The sequence below is a fragment of the Maniola hyperantus genome, chromosome 15 (genome assembly GCF_902806685.2).
Source record: "Maniola hyperantus chromosome 15, iAphHyp1.2, whole genome shotgun sequence".
NCBI lineage: Eukaryota > Metazoa > Arthropoda > Insecta > Lepidoptera > Nymphalidae > Maniola > Maniola hyperantus.
The window spans coordinates 6,346,478-6,358,752 of record NC_048550.1 but is presented as its reverse complement, the minus strand read 5'-3'; the positions used below and the strand labels follow the sequence as shown (position 1 = coordinate 6,358,752).

The 12,275-nt window shown below is 40.6% G+C and overlaps 1 protein-coding gene across 1 annotated transcript in view; it reads left to right on the top strand.

The window, feature by feature from the left end:
• Positions 1-12,275, top strand: part of clu (clustered mitochondria protein homolog) — a 38,782-nt gene that overhangs the window by 19,129 nt on the left and 7,378 nt on the right. The window contains exons 9-22 of the mRNA XM_034976176.2: positions 1,182-1,318; positions 2,057-2,251; positions 3,901-4,113; positions 4,605-4,779; positions 5,142-5,247; positions 5,781-6,343; positions 7,199-7,401; positions 7,507-7,713; positions 8,031-8,264; positions 9,049-9,131; positions 9,700-9,829; positions 10,308-10,580; positions 11,253-11,378; positions 11,724-11,939. Coding sequence (XP_034832067.1) covers positions 1,182-1,318; positions 2,057-2,251; positions 3,901-4,113; positions 4,605-4,779; positions 5,142-5,247; positions 5,781-6,343; positions 7,199-7,401; positions 7,507-7,713; positions 8,031-8,264; positions 9,049-9,131; positions 9,700-9,829; positions 10,308-10,580; positions 11,253-11,378; positions 11,724-11,939 — 2,861 coding nt within the window. The remainder of the gene's footprint in view (positions 1-1,181; positions 1,319-2,056; positions 2,252-3,900; positions 4,114-4,604; positions 4,780-5,141; positions 5,248-5,780; positions 6,344-7,198; positions 7,402-7,506; positions 7,714-8,030; positions 8,265-9,048; positions 9,132-9,699; positions 9,830-10,307; positions 10,581-11,252; positions 11,379-11,723; positions 11,940-12,275) is intronic.

Below are 12,275 nucleotides of genomic sequence, written 5' to 3'. Positions count from 1 at the left end.
AAAAATTTTTATATCTTTAAGGCGGATATTGGGGCCAATTCTCTTGGGCCTAATTTCTCAACTAAACTAAATTAACAGGTCTAAATCTAGAGCTATCCTTTTCCGCAAGCAACATCATGAAAGGGACAGCAAAAGTTTTAGACGTGCCATTTTTGTTTAGTTCAGAGTTGTGGCTAATTCTGTTGTACACAATTTCTAAACTAAACTGAATCGACATGTCTAAATATAGTGCTATCATTTTCTACAGGGAGTAATATAAAAGGGATAGCAATATATTTAGAACTGTCATTATTCACGCTAAATGGGGATTTTTGTAAAATTTGTCATGTTACTGATAAGATATTGGAGATGTAATGAGTTGACAAAAGAGGTAAGGAGATCACAAAACACTGCAGCATTGTTTGAAAATTATTATATTTATTGGTGTGCGAAATCATTTTATTGGAACCCTACAATAACTTGATAGCTATCTCACTCGTCAGTGGCGTCATCTGGCAAGCTTGGGCCGCGCTTACTTTATAAACGAATTTGTATTGTACTACACTAGTCGTATGAACTGAGCACACACACTAGTTACGTTTTTTTCCGTCAAAAAGGTAGTCTTCCGGTTGAACTGGTGCTGTGAATGAATGAATGAAAATTCTGTATTGCACAGCAAAAACAATATACTTGATGTAATAATACACATAAAATAAAAAAGTAGCATGTAAAGGTAACCTTATTGCTGTAAGTTATCTCTTCCAGGCAACCCAGGCTGTGTTGTCGCGTTTGAATAATCTGTATCATCTATATAATTCTCTTTTGATTCAAAGACTGTGGTATGTGTGGTCACGTTCGATCACTATATCCACAAAGATTTGTGTCCCAAAAATAAATTAATTAGTTTTTCGATATCCATTTCATATTTTGAAACACATGATGCGGAGTGCAGCAAAATATTATGAGGACAACAGCAAATTGGGATCGGCTTCAGACGTAGGAATTTTACGCGCGTGTAGTGTAGCTCGCATCCAGTGTGTGCGCTCCCATAGTATTTGAAGAATTAGCAGAGTTCGTGCCTTTTGGTACATGTTCGCACGACCGAATTTCATACTAAAACGCATGCAAAGTGAGCGCGGCCTAAAAACGGTAGCCCCCCATTGTAACCAATGTATATGGTGATTGGTGCTGTTTGCATGCAGCGTTCTCCTCCAAGCTGGGCTACGAGGAGCACATCCCGGGACAGACGCGCGACTGGAACGAGGAGCTGCAAACCACGCGCGAGCTGCCGCGCGCCACGCTGCCCGAACGGCTTCTGAGGGAACGGGCTATATTCAAGGTATATTCGTTCTGAGGGATGCACATGCAATGTGCGTGTTGTGATGTGTAGAAAAACGCATTTACGTAACAGTCGACCAATCGGAGCGCGCGCCAATCTCCAGCATGTCAAAGCTTCATGATAGCCTAATTTATTTATAATATGTTAATGACTCTTGATAAACTTTATCATGACACTTACTCGCTGGCATTCGAAGCTTTGAAGAGCGTAACCCGGGGCAAGAAACAAAAACGTCTAAAACAATGAAACAGTAATAACCTACGCATAATCGATACGGTCTACTGGACACATCGATATCTGTCCAGTTTTAAAATAAAAAAAATAAAAAATATAGTTTTAAAAAATTCTGTCGCGAAAAAATAATTTTCCATCTTGCTCCGGTCGTCGGTTGTACAAATTAACCTCCGCAGATAACCTCTCCGGTGCAGGGCCGTGTGGTATAAAGTGGCCTTCACATTAATAAAATAAAATAAATAAATAAAGAAAGCGGAAAATAAAAGCCTTTTATTCCTTACATTTTACAATAGTTTAAATTATCTATGTTTTGTTAGTTGGTTAGTTGAACTTATAATTTAGTTGTTAGTATTGTTAGGACTATTATTATTCATGTAAGGACCCCAGGTTGGGTAAAGGCCTCCTCCAAAGATGTCCATTTATCTCGGTCCTGCGCTATACAATCCCATTTCCCATTTTTACCATTTCACCTGGCCTTCACATTACCCTATTAATTTGTTCCAGGTGCACAGCGACTTCGTGGCGGCAGCGACCCGCGGCGCCATGGCGGTGGTGGACGGGAACGTGATGGCCATCAACCCGGGCGAGGAGCCCAAGATGCAGATGTTCATATGGAACAACATATTCTTCTCGCTCGGCTTCGACGTCCGCGATCATTACAAAGACCTTGGTGGTGATGCTGCAGCATTTGTTGCGCCGGTAAATATGAGAATACAAGTTGTTATTTCAAATCGATGCAACAAAGTTCTTTTTTGTATCTTAGATTTTTAGATCGGATATGATTGGATACTTACTGAACAAAATACTCAAGGTTCTGGTGAAGATGACTTGCGTTGATAACTTGATGAGCTGCGTTGGTAACTGTGTAGTTTTAGGGTTCCGTACCTCAAAAGGAAAAACGGAACCCTTATAGAATCACTTTGTTTGTCTGTCTGTCTGTCTGTCTGTCTGTCTGTCTGTCTGTCTGTCAAGAAACCTACAGGGTACTTCCCGTTGACCTAGAAGCATGAAATTTGGTAGATAGGTAAGTCTTATAGCAGACATTAGGGGAAAAATCGGAAAACCGTGAATTTGTGGTTACATCACACAAAAAAAAATTAAATTGTGCTCATGAACTAATAATTAGTATGTTCAACTTTCGAAGTGAGATAACTATATCAAGTGGGGTATCATATGAAAGGTCTTCACCTGTACATTCTAAAACAGATTTTTATTTATTTTTATGCATCATAGTTTTTGAATTATCGTGCAAAATGTCGAAAAAATACGACTGTAGTACGGAACCCGCATTGCGCGAGCCTGACTCGCACTTGGCCGGTTTTTTTTATTAGATTCGATAAAATTATTCCTCAATTGAATTCTGCTCATTGACAAATCATTATTTTATTTATTAAGAACACACACAATACATTAATTTAATTACGACACTTATAAACAAACACAGGCTGATAAATGTATCTATAAAATGTGTACACAGCATTTGCAAAATATCTAGACAAATAAAGAGAACTTAACTAACTACTTAACTAAACAAATAACTAAGTTACTTAGGAGATGAACCTACCGTAAAATGATAAGAGCTTTTTTTTGAATGCAGTAGTTGAGTCATGAAATATATCGATGCCAGGTATCTTTTTTGATATTTCGTAAAATTTTGCACATATACGCATAATTGGGGCTTGATTTCCTAGATGAGATTTGGTGAAAGGTATGGAAGATTTTTGGGGATATAAAACTACGGGAGTGTCTATGTGGAACAGATAAGGATATTCGATTGAGAAGGTTACTACATTTAACTTTATTATTATTGAATGGTTTACTAGCGATCTTGAATGACTAAAGTAATAGATCTTATAGTGGTACCACCAACAGTGTCAGGACGCTCCGATAAGTCCAAAATACTTGTTTCCTTGTGCTCGAAAGGCAAACAGTTCGTTGAATGATATGGAATGAAAATCAGAATGTAGCATAAAGCTGGCCACATCTTATCAGAAATAGTGTGTGTTAGATAACTTTATGTCCCACTCTGCAAATATCAGAAGCTTACGACATTCGGCAACATTCTGACAATCTGCGGCGTGTCTGCAGGGTCAACTACAAAATATATGAGCGCGGAGATATGTGTTTTTTTCAACTATTCTTTTCCATTTTTGGGGCAGGTGTCTAAGTCCCCAAAGTGTGGCACTTAGGCCGGCCACAGTAAGTGTAAATGGCCAGTATAAGTAAAATAGAGACCATTCGCTTTCGTTTTAAAATCATATCTTTTGGGATGGGAAACAAGACTTATTGGTATCTCTGTCACACATGAGCAAATCGTTATACATTACTGTTCTAATTTTGTTCTGCAGCGGAATGACCTGCAAGGTGTGCGTGTGTACAGCGCTGTGGACACACCAGGGTTGCATACGTTGGGCACTGTAGTGGTGGACTACAGGGGGTATCGTGTAACGGCACAGTCGATTATACCCGGCATCCTTGAAAAGGAGCAGGAACAGAGTGTGGTTTATGGAAGTATTGACTTTGGGACCACTGTACTTTCGCATCCTAAGTATATGGAACTGGTAAGTTTTATAACTTTTCTTTAGAATCTAACGCTTATCAGTGATTTTCTTAAACTTATGTCCAGTGGGGTGATTCGCTAACTCAGGGTGTGAAATAATTTTTCGTAAAAAAAACTTTCAATGGATTTAAAAATAAATGTCAAATGAAATTCAGTGTTAGACACTGAATTAGCGAATCAGCTCACAGGTTTGTCCAAAAAATATAAGCCTGTGATTGGATGACCCCCAAATAGGTGGACGGATGACATCAGACGAGTCGCAAGGAGCCGCTGCTGGATTGAGGAGGCGCAAGACCGTGGCGTGTGGAAGTCCTTACAAGAGACCTATGTCCAGCAGTGGACGTCTATCGGTGGATGATGATGATGGGCCTGTCAAGTTGGAGCACTTACGTGTTCCTGTGTATAGTCACTTTTATGCAGATCCCACATTATATCTTAAGAGATAAGAAATGAGATGAGACGTAATTACCTCGTATTTCCATTGGTTCCCAGTTAAGCAAAGCTGGCCAACAGTTAAAGATAATGCCGCACTCGGTGATCAGCGCGAACGGCGAGACTGTCGAATTGTGCTCTAGCGTGGAATGCAAAGGCATCATAGGAAACGACGGCCGCCATTACATTCTAGACCTGCTGCGCACGTTCCCACCTGATGTCAACTTCCTACAATGTGAGTATATCATATACTACGATGTTAACACTCCGTGCCGCCTGTGCGACAGCTAAACTTGAGCGTGTTATTGTCAGACTGTGATAAATAAAGTACAGTACGCGGCCAAAAGTGATAATATATAATAATACGTAATATATATTATGTTCTTTTCATGAATGCTTTCTATCTTCTTTTTGTACCTATTCTACTTCCTCTACAACCTCTCGCACTTCCAAGGGTTACTGGTAGAGATCTCTTATAGAGATAAGTGCTTCCCTGTCCACTTTTTCTCTTTATTGTATCTGTTTCTGGTACAAAATAAAATAAAATAATAGAAATACAAGTAGGTAAATAAATATAGTTTTTTTTTTTGTTTTCAGTGGAAGATGACGATTTGAGAGAGGATATAAAATCAATGGGCTTCCCAATTATACATAAGCACAAATTGTGTTGTCTTAGGCAAGAATTAGTTGATAGTTTTGTTGAGTAAGTATTCACTAACCACCCAATTTTTGTGCTTGGTACCAAAATGTTAAAAAAGCTTATTTCAGTAACTATCAGTGCTATCGATTTGAAATTTGGGATAGTTTTAATAAATAATACTTGCCCAATCCTATTGAGAGTGAGAAAAATTAAAAATTATTAACACAGTTTTTTTAGCAATCAGCAACCACAAAACTAAGTTTGTTTTCAAACATTTACTACCTTATGTTTCGTTTCAAGCTACGGAACCATTGGTGGGCGAGTCTGACACGTACTTAGCCGGTTTTTTTCTATAAAACAAACTAATTTTTTTCTTTAACACAAATTTCAAATCCCTAATTAATCCTCTTAGTGGTTGAATTTTCAAAAAACTTCTCTAAGCGGATGTCTACGTCATAATAGCTATCTGCATGCCAAATTTCAGCCCGATCCGTACAGTAGTTTCAGCTGGTTGATAGATCAGTCAGTCAGTCAGCTTTTCCTTTTATATATTTAGATAACAAATAATTAGGCTTATGAGGGTATTTTGTTTTTAGGGCACGTTACTTTATGTTTATACGTTACGCTGCGTTCCACTTACAACAGTTAAGTGCAAAACGTCAGCGAAAAACATCGGAACAGAAGTCGATTGAAGTTAGTAAGGATAATGATAAGAAAGAGGCTGCAAAAGAGACTGAAAAGGAAAATAAGAGAGATAGCAAGAGTCAGGATAAGGAAACTAAGAGAGATAGCAAGAGTCAAGAGAAGGAAACTAAGAGAGATAGCAAGAGTCAGGAGAAGGAAACTAAGAGAGATAGCAAGAGTCAGGAGAAGGAAACTAAGAGAGACAACAAGAGTCAGGAGAAGGAAACTAAGGGAGATAGCAAGAGTCAGGATAAGGATAAAAAACAAAAGAAAGAGGAAAAGAGAGAAAAGCTAGACACTGCCAAAAAGGATGAATCGAAAGATGCAGAGAAAACAGAGAAGGTAGAAATTAAGGTAAAGGATGATGAAATGTTGCTCAATGAAAACTATTCGGAAATCGATACAGACGTTGCCAAAAAAATTGTTGAGAGCATTACAGATTCAATATGTAGCGGAGACAAACAGGAAAATGATTGTAAGTAAAGAACATTTTAACTTAAGCAATTAATAACTTTAGTGTAAGTATGTATAATGTATGTAACTTTTATGGCCGAATATTGAAACGTATTTTAATGCTTAAGAACGTCATTATAGTCCAGTCATTTGATAGTTTTATCTGGAAAGTTTTCCAGGAGTTTTGAAAATAATATAGATTTTGACGTGCTTATGAATTGTTTGGGACACTCGTGTTAAGTAACTCCCCGTTCCCACTTGTTGTTTGTTGGGCCCGTATTTAAATCGGATGTTCCAGTGACAGAACATTTTATAAGAAGCTATTCACACTTGTCGGAAACCGATTTTGTGTCAAAATGTACTGCCACTAGAACATGTAGCGAGTATGTAACAAGTGGGAACGGGGGGTAAGACTTAAGATCCGTTCCAGTATTCGACCGTTAAAATATTTAGGCCACTAGCACACCGCAGCACGTGCAGGCGGGAGCGAAACATACGTATAGTGCGCATTTTTATCATGTTAACCTCCATCTAAATAAACAAAAATAAAGCCTTTCCCCATGCCACCTCTTTTTCCTAGGTTTCTGGACCGATTTGTAAATATATTTACACATTTATTTTATAACATGGGGTTATTCAAGGGGCGGACCAACAAATTCCTAAAAGGCCGGCAACGCATCGGCGGCTCCTCTGGTGCTGCAAATGTTCATGGGCGGCGGTAATCACTTAACATCAGGTGACCCGCCTGCTCGTTTGCTCGCTATATCTATTTAAAAAAAAAATGTTGTAGGTACTTTTTATTAATCACATGTAATATTATTTTGGTCTGCGAGGGTGATTGTTATTTGTTGCATCATGATCGGAAATGGTTTTCTAGCTGGAGAGCGTTCTCGAGCGGTAGTGGCGGCTGCAGCGCGAGCAGTGGCTTCGCTCAAGGAGTCAGAGTTCGACGTGCGCTTCAACCCCGACGTGTACTCCGCGGGCATCAAGCACGCGGCTACGCCCGAACAGCTCGCCAAGCAGCGCCACCTGGTGAAGGAGGCTGCAGCGTTCCTGCTCACCACACAGATCCCCGCCTTTGTGAGTGTACTTTGTGTCATCTCGTGCGCGACATCAAGAAGATTACTGACAGACATTATTTGATAATAATATGCAACAGGGCTTTAAGTCATTTATTGTCGTCAGGTTCGCGAATGTCTTGAGCACACCTCGGCGCCTATGGACGGCGCGGGGCTGACGGAGGCGCTGCACGCGCGCGGCATCAACGTGCGCTACCTGGGCCGCGTGTGTGCCGCGCTGCGGCCGCACGCCAGTCTGGCCTACCTGCACAGCATCGCCGCGGCCGAGCTGCTGCTGCGCGCCGCCAAACACGTGTACACCGCCTACCTGCAGGTAATAGTCGTCAGGGCCGCGAATGTCTCGAGCACACCCCGGCGCTGGTTAATGATGGACGGCGCGGGCTGACATTGCAGTATGATGATTTCGGGTAGTTTAACGTAAAAAGATACATCTGCATCGTTATCAATTCTGGTTAAAATCTTGGTGCTATCGAAACCCTCGCCTAGATCGCGGGCTTAAAACATCTGTCTTGTGTTTAACAAACCGAGAGCACACTTGTATCATAAGCGCTGGTACTCAACTGCCTTGGTGTCCTTCCGCTAATAAGCCTTAATTAGGTCATTACCGATATACACAATAATTTTCATCAGGGTTGCGAGGCCATGTGCACGAGCGCGGCGGTGTCGCACTTCCTCAACTGCCTGCTAGGCGCGTGCCCGACGCCCGTGGCCAGCGCGGCCGAGGCGCCGGGCCGTGCGCCGCGCGCCCGCGGCCGTCGCGCCAAGAAGACGCACCACGCCGCGCCCGCCTCGCCGCCGCCATCGCCCGACTGGCAGAACCTCACGCCCAGGGCGCTATTTGCGCAGATCAAACAGGAGCTCAAGGTCAGTTCACACGCGCGCACACATAAAAAGTTTGGATTCTCTCTCTCTCTCTCTCTCTCTCTCTCTCTCTCTCTCTGTCGCATTAGCTACGAGGGTTCTAAACGCGCCTAAGTCTGAGAAGAATATCAACTTGGATCAATGTTGCTTAACTTTTGCACGATGCGTGGCGCGTGGTCGTCGGCCGTGCATGACCGTAGAATCACGCACCCTGGGAATCGGGCATTAAACCGATTTTTTTTATACTTGTTATTTTGTATAATTAGAGCAATAATTATTTATGGGTTTATTATGCTACGTATGAGTTCAGTTTTGCCATCTTTTTAATCTTCTAACAGAACAATGAGACGACTTCAACGCAAACAGAAAAGCTTTACAGATTAACAGATTATACGTATTCTCCGTGGACTTAATGTTTATGGTATTCTTCTGCAATTGATTGCCACATTGTAGTAACTTTGACTTAGTTATGTTATATTTGTTTTTTGCGTATTTCAAGCAATTACTATTTTTTATGGGTTCATTATGCTATGTATGAGTTTATCTGTTAGAAGTTTAAAAATATTATTTTTAAACTTACATTAAAAAAAAAATATTATTATAAATATATTTATTATATTATAACCGATTTTGCCAAGTCCATTATGCTCTTGCCAAAAAGTGACAGCATTACAAAATGCTTGTGCAAGTGGGCCTTAATAATTCATTCTTCTCTATCATCTTGGATTCTTAAGTCTGCACTCATCAGCTTCACAGTTTTTTAAAAGCAGCTCTTTCATTATTTCAGGCCTACTGGGGATATGAACTAAATTTTGAAAGTATGGATGTAGTTATAGAAAAACATAATCTACAAAAAATTTCACTGCTTAGGTAAGTTCTACAGAGGTAATTTTATTTACAAGTTATAAGATTAGATCTACCTATTATAGTACGCGATAGGTCGAGATGGCAATCGGGGTATGAGGCGGGTGTGCGGGGCGTCCCCACACTGATTGCCATCTCGACCTGACGCGTACTATAGTAGAACTAACTATGAGCCTTATAAGAAATCGCAAGACGCTCAGTTGGCGACAGAGAAAGCTATGCTTGGAGTTTCTCTTTGTGATCAAATAAATTAGGAGATGGATAGGTGAACCAGAGTAACCGACATAGCCAAACGAGTTGCGAAGCTGAAGTGGCAATAGGCAGGGCAATAGATAATTCTAAAAAAACCATAGCACCGAAAATCGCAGCATTCGGAGACTCCCTACTAGGTGGATATACAGCATCAAACGAGTCACAGGAAGCCGCTGGATTCAGGCGGCGCAAGACCCTGACGTACTATGGAAGTCCCTACAAGAGCCCTATGTTCATCTGTGGACTTCTATCGGTTGATAATGAAGAACTGAACTTGAACTATATGTATAAATCTTTATAACCCAACAACTATTTTTCACAGGTCATTTTCACTAAAAGTAGGCTTGCAAGTGCTGCTGCGGGAGTATGACTTTGATAATAAGAACAAAACCACATTCTCATCCACAGACATCATGAACATTTTCCCAGTTGTTAAACATATCAATCCAAGGGTAAGTCAAATCAATACCTGAATATTGTTTTAACCTCTTATGTACTTCAACTTATTCCAAGTCTGTAACTATATCCATGCAGAAAATTGCGTCGATCTGTCGTTGCTTCTTTGCACTTGCAGCATGATTGAAGGAGAAACCGATCAACAAACACACTTTCGCATTAATTGGATTGTGTTCGCATTAAGTAGTGATTTTGATATTAACTAATATGTAAATGTAATGTAGGTCATTTAGGTTCAATATCGAGCCACAAGTGGTTATTTAATTTCTTAAATTATACGACCGCAAACTATTAGCTTTTAAAATTTGTTGCTTAAATCTAATAAGGTTCAATTTTTAATACAGTAGGAGCGTAATTAGGAGATTCTTTAGTGACAGACTATCATTTTTTAAATTCAAATTCACGCTTTGGGTTCACGAACGGAATAACAGTAGTAAAACTCAGGTTATGAAAATGAAATGAAAATCTTTTTAGGCATCAGACGCTTACAATTTCTACACAACCGGCCAAAACAAAATCCAAGCGGGCGCTGTGTCCGAGGGCCACGAGCTAATAGCAGAGGCGTTGAATCTGCTGAACAATGTGTATGGCGCTATGCACGGGGAGATTGCGCAGTGCCTGCGCATGGTGGCGCGCCTGTGCTACGTCACCGGCGAGCACCGGGACGCCATGGCGTACCAGCAGAAGGCCGTGCTCATGTCCGAGAGGGTCAACGGCATCGACCACCCCTACACTATTACTGAATACGTGAGTATATTACTTATACTGGTAACCGCGAATTTGCACGCTTATAAAAATGTATGTTGGTTTGCCAGTAATTGGGTGTGATTACAAATATTTTTCTCTGTGCATTATATTTTTAGTTTTAATTAATTTTGTGTACTGTTGGCAGACTAATAAAATAAATTCAAATATCACTTGTAAAGTAAAAGTAAAATATTCTTTATTGTAGACCATAGTAAATAAAGTAATTAGTACAAAATAGTAAGTTGAAATCCTTATCTTAAGCCACGCACCCCAAATAATAATAATATGTCAATATAATACTGAAACTTATAAGCGCGGAAGGGAAATGAGATGAAATATGAAACACTGAAACAGAAGTTCTTTCTCCTCCTCGAAGTTTCTTGAAGGTGTCACGTTTCTTAAAACTTCATAGTTCTTATGTCGATCTTATTCGGCGGTCGTTTATTTTATAAGATTAACAAGCATTAGAGCGTAGAGAAGCGACGACCCGAGGCATACAAAATGTTCCTAAACCAGAATTTTCAATTTCATCAATCTGATAACATGGTTAAAATTAAAATTTTCGAACTTTATATTTACAACTCAGATTTTCTTTCAAAACTGAGTTTTCATGATTAAGATGAATATAATATTAAAAATAATAATAATAATAATTTATTTTTTCCCTTTCAGTCTCATTTGGCGCTCTACTGCTTCGCCAACGGCCAAGTGAGCACCGCACTGAAGCTGTTGTACCGCGCGCGTTACCTCGCTCTGCTTGTCTGTGGCGAAAACCACCCCGAAATGGCGCTGTTAGATGTAAGTTGCAGATTTCTACTTCTTGTAAAAGTGTTTCCAATAGTTTTTGTTTTTGTCATTTTAATTGTATTTGGGGTTGGTTTTATTAAAAAGTTGACACTAAGCCAGTTTGAAATTATTTGTTTTTGACTGAATTCTTTCAAAATCGATCTCGGGTTCTTTGTTATCATAAAAATGTCGAAATTAGAAAAAAAATAGCGTCATTTTTTTTAGTTTGGGCAAAACTACTTTTACTGCAAAATGCGTATAGCCTTAGTTTCTACCAGGCGTCCCCCGACGCCATTTTTTTCCTATATTCGATCCGACTAGTTCACAGGCTGATAATATGTTGACGCTGGTTAACAGAGCAACATCGCCCTGATCCTGCACGCGGTGGGCGAGTACGAGCTGTCGCTGCGCTTCGCCGAGCGCGCGCTGAACGTGACGGGCGCTACGCACGGCGCGCGCTCGCTGAAGGCGGCCGTGGCGCGGCACCTGCTGGCGCGCACGCTGTCCTGCCTCGGCGACTTCCGCGCCGCGCTGCAGCACGAGAAGGAGACCTACTCTATATACAAACAACTGGTGAGCGAGATGTTGCTTTAACTCGGGAACAAACCCCATTCATACTCGATTCTATAGCCTCCCTCGCTGTCGCTGGGGAGTATCTCGTACGAAATGGCTCGTTTAGTCCCTTGTTGAACAATCTACTATTTTATTAATAACAAAACCATTGATGTTGGAATCCCCCTCTACTTGATGAAGCATGTGGGCGGGGCAGGCGAGCCGCGGATATGAGCAAACGCTCATATCAAAGTCTTTTGAGCACATTACTATGGGCCATTTTTGCCCAATTGTCACCGTGATTAGAGCTGCCGTACAAAACTCGAAAAGATGCCGAGTTTTACTGTAATTATAAGT